The 4,604-nt window shown below is 36.7% G+C and overlaps 1 protein-coding gene across 2 annotated transcripts; it reads right to left on the bottom strand.

Annotated features, from left to right (window-relative positions):
- Positions 1–572: 572 nt before the first annotated feature.
- Positions 573–2,637, bottom strand: LOC119539669 (eukaryotic translation initiation factor 2A-like). Of its 2 annotated transcripts, XM_037843351.1 has the most exons (2): positions 2,453–2,567; positions 573–2,390 (listed from the first exon to the last, which is right to left on the bottom strand). In XM_037843351.1, the coding sequence occupies exons 1-2, from the start codon at positions 2,565–2,567 to the stop codon at positions 871–873; spliced, it is 1,635 nt and encodes a 544-aa protein (XP_037699279.1). In that variant the 3' UTR covers positions 573–870. The 2 variants fall into 2 exon arrangements, with proteins under 2 accessions (XP_037699279.1, XP_037699278.1); XM_037843350.1 differs by having other exon boundaries at positions 573–2,637.
- Between the last annotated feature and the right edge of the window lie 1,967 nt (positions 2,638–4,604).

Genomic DNA, 4,604 nt, shown 5'->3' with positions numbered 1-4,604 from the left:
GGGGTCTGTTGAGTAAAAGCAAACAACAACAACAAAAAAGATATGATGCCCTAAAGTTGCTTGCAAGTTTGTTTGTGCCTGCCAGTTTCTGAGCAATACATTATTAGAAAGTAAATTAAGCAGTTACAGCAAACATACCTGGAAGAGTGGTTAGAAAAATGCCCTACCCTATAAACCATGATTTGGTTATTTGTCCATTCACTAAGCAAACGTACATTGAGTTTACACTATGGTCTAAGGAATGTGCTATGTGCTAAGATACAAAACTACATGAGAATGTTTTTTTTTCTTTCTCTGTAGCTGGGGATGTAGATATACAAACAAATAATCATTCTATACTATGATAAGCATGTTTACAGACATATAGCCAAATGCTATGAGACTTCAGGAGAAAGAATAAGTCCATCTGACATATTAAGTAACATTTAATATATGAGGTTTCTAACAATAGATAACAGGGTCAGGACCAGGGTGAGGTGACTGAGGTACTCTCCTTAAGTGCAAAGTTTAAGGGGGCCAGAAAATTCCATAATCAAGAAAAAGGATATTTTTTTTTATATATTTAAGATGTCTTTATTCATTTATATGGTAAATACTGTTTCCCACTAAAAAAGAATGACATTTATCTTTCAATATGTCAAGCTTAGCTTAAAAATTCATGAGTCTCTTTTCTAAATCATGTATTAACAGATAGAAGAATTCAATTTAACAGACATTATTAAATATTTTCACACATATGCAGAGTCTTGGATAAATGGTTAAAATCACAGGTGAACATTTGAGTACATGGATACTCCATGTACACCAATGCGTTTAACATAAGACGTGTTTGCACCGATTTTTGGTAACCAACTTGTTTTCTGTGACTCTTTAAATACCCAATTCCAATTCTTCCAACTCTTGCAGAAGGGATTTCTCTTTTTGAATTTTCTCCAGCTGATTTTTTTCTAACTGTTTTCCAGTTGCTGCTTGTTCTTTCAATTGTTCAATTGCTTTCAGTTTCTTCTTTAGGTTCTTGATTTTTTTGTCTATCTCAGGGTCTCCAGAAGTTGACTGAGAGACAGTATTTCGCGGTATGTTCTGTGGGGCAGGAGTAGGTGCCAAATCTGGATTGTCATTTCTTGCCTCCTGCTTTGCAGCTTTCTTGGCTTCATGCTTCCTTTGATTTTTAAGGGCTGTTTTTGATAATGGCTTATCATTTCCTGGTTGTGGCTTCATATTCTGAGGTGGTTCATCCTCATGCAGTTTGGAATTGGTGATTGGTTTATTTCTTAAAGCTGGGGGTCTATAAGCTGTTGTAACTTTAGGTTCCTCACTGGGTACTTCACTTGGAACTGCTTGGTAAGTTATTGCTTTTGCCAGAAATATTCCATCCAAAAATGGCTGCCAAGAAACCTGCCAAATTTCTGCATTTGTTGGCACATTGTATTTGTGCAAGATAGAGCCAGTATAATGCCAAATTTTGTACCCATTATTAACTCGTAACCTAGGAGCACACGTGGCAGTCAAAATATGCTCACCATCTGGGCACCAAGCAAAATATGTAGAATCAGAGGCCACTGGTTTAGAAATAAGTTTGTAGTTTTTAACATCCCACACTTCCATTTGTCCCCTCAGATTTCCAAATCCAGCTAGCACTAATATATGTCCATGAGGGCTATAGAAGGCTGCATTACGAGGACCAGTTCCAAAATCAAACACAGGATCACATTTCAAGTTGAAAACTGTTGCTTTGGCAGGCATAAAACCATAAACAGCACAAAACTCAGTGGAACTAGAGTTCCAAACTACATCATAAATGGGACCATTTTTTGGTAATTGTACTACAGCACTTTCTCCATTTGTTGCAATGTAATGCAGTGTTTGTTCCCCATAGTAGGAAGCGCCTGTCTTGTCAACATCTGTACTAGCTATTACCAACACTGCAGTAGCTTTTTTATTCCGTAGCATTGTAACCTTATCAGCCTTAAAGAAACTTTTGTTGGCTAAAGCTGCATGAGGTCCACCAAAATTGGGATACTGATATAATCTAACAAATGAAGGTGCACCTTTACTTCCTGGAACATAAACAGCCACCTTGTATGGTTGGGGTCCAGGTGATAACACAAAATCATTAATTTTTTGTAAATGCAATTTATTTGCCATTGTACTAAAATTGTTGTTTTCAAAGAAGTGAACTTCATTGTTAACATTTCTGGCACAAATAGTTTCATCTTCTGACCAGGATGGACACCAATTTTGCATTTTTTTCTGGATGAAGGATTTCAAACATGTTCCAGTTTTGACATCATAAAGTTGTAGGTTAGGTATTCCAGCTGTGCCATCTTTAGAGGTAGCATAAGGCTGCCACGCTGCCAGGACAGTGTTTTTTGGCGAGAACTCAAGGCAAACTGCCTTTGGGAGGTCGAAGGAGTGCAGCAGTCCCTTGTTAGTGACATTGATAATATTTACTTTTTCTCCGCTGCCCCAGGTAAACAAGGTCCCATCCTTACTGAAGGTATAGATCTTGCAATTTTTCCCAGACTCCCTTGGAAACACTGTGCTTTCTGTAAAATGTGGGGGGCCATTCACCATGTAGAGTCCTTCTGATCCTCGGACAGCCAGGAGCGGCGTGGATGGCGCCATCTTATCCCGGAAAGCGAAAAAGGATATTTTGATGAAATATATTTTAAAAACAAAATTGACACAATATGGCCTAGGGGCTGACTGCCTGTTTTCTAAATAAACTTCTATTGGACTTTTGACAAGTAAGAATGAAGGGAAAGGGTGTTCTAGGAAGAGGAAATAGCAGGAAAAAAGAATTGGGAGATTTGGGAATAATGTGACATATTTGAGAATGAAATTAAAAGAAAAGTGACTAAATGGAAGTGGCTAATTTTTATGTGAAATTCTGGATTACAGAGTCATTTTACCTTCTTTTAAAGTTTTCCTGCAGGAAGTAACAAATTAAATTAAATTACCCTAAAGTGCTTGTGATTTATTTGGTAACATGTTGGAGCTTTAATAATATCTGTTGAATTGGATCATTTCCTTCCTAGTAGAAGAAACCTAGAAGAAGCTAGGAAATAAAGAGAGGGAAAGGGGTGCTGGAAAAAGACATGGAAAGATGAAAGCAAAGACAAAAAGCATGCCTTTCATATGTGCAGTTTTGTGGGTCTATTACACATGAAACAAGTAGAGCAGATGTAAATGCATGGAAGATTTGTGGAAACCATACATGTACAGAGTACTAAGGAAATATGCAATAAAGATAGATGAAAAATATGTTTTATTTGAAGAAATAAAATTCTGGATTTATGTTGAAAGGAAAAATATCTATGGTAGTATAGGTTGATTGGGAGCATGTGCTGTTTGAATGGTATAGCAGGTTGGAAAAGGTAAGTATTTTGAAGTGTTGTATACAACATAAAGTAAAACAGACACACAGAGGAACAACCAAAAGGATGAAGGTTAACAAATGTGGCATACGTATTTCTGTACTATATAAAGAAAAACATGATAGTTTTCCTATTTATATAAATTATATAGTAATATGTATATTTGAACTGCATGTACATCTAGATAGAATTACACCTGACTCCAATTTTAAGTCATTATTGCTTTTTCTGCAAAGTTTACCATTAAATGTGAAGGTCAACAGATGACTTTATGATGTAGGGACTTTCTGGGTTCAGGGAGAAGCCTGTAAGAACCTAGGAGCACCTTGGCTAGGTCACCACTTCATGACTGCAGACCAAAGAACTCCAAGGAATGCTAAACTTCCCATCTGACTCAACCTAGAGCCTAGACACAATGCTGAAATTAGAGAAGGCTGTGCATCTCAGCTTACCTACTGTGCAGCCTTTATTAAACCTGTCTATGGCTGAGATGCCTTTCTTTAAAATCACAATCAACTTGAAAACATTGTTGAAGACACTACTGAATAAAATAGTTATCACCAAGCCCCAATTTATGTGCTGTCTCCACTCCCAGGAGCTTACAATCAAAAAGTAAGTTTTTAATAAGAGTACCATCAAAAACATGAACTACAGTCATATCAGGACAGCTTTTTTGTTTTTTGGTTCATCATCATTTTTAGTCACAATCTTGACTGAGCAACCACTAAATATGAGCTACCAAAATGAAAGTGGCAAAACAACAAAGTAAAAGATGCCTAGAGCAATAGACAGATTTTAATTCTTTTTTTAAAAGCATCCATCTCTCTAGTGTCTGTTTATGATGGATGGTTTCAGGGAAGACGTCACAAAATTCAGCAACATAAAACATGTAGCACTCATTACATGGACACATTACCCATTACATTGAGAACTTAGAGCACTGCTCAGGAATAAGTTCCCTTGAATAGAACTGTCACTGTGGCCACATCTCGCTATGTTGGCTTTTTTATTCTTCTTCTTCATTTATGTGGAAGCGATCTGGTTGGTTCTTGATTTCTTGACTAATACCCACTTATTATTGCCATGATTATTACAAAATCACTTAGCAGTTTATATTTCCCATATTCAGTTGTATTTATTACCTTATGCCATGACAGCCTTATGATTAAAGGAGTTATCTACTATGATGATTGCAAACAAACTAAGATGTCCAAGCTGAGGGGAAAA

The sequence above is a fragment of the Choloepus didactylus genome, chromosome 7 (genome assembly GCF_015220235.1).
Source record: "Choloepus didactylus isolate mChoDid1 chromosome 7, mChoDid1.pri, whole genome shotgun sequence".
NCBI classification, from domain to species: Eukaryota; Metazoa; Chordata; class Mammalia; order Pilosa; family Megalonychidae; genus Choloepus; species Choloepus didactylus.
This window is presented reverse-complemented; position numbering and strand designations above follow the sequence as displayed.

Coding starts and splice junctions, on each gene's coding strand:
- LOC119539669 (XM_037843350.1), bottom strand. CDS start 2,625: ATGGCGCCATCCACGCCGCTCCTGGCTGTCCGAGGATCAGAAGGACTC.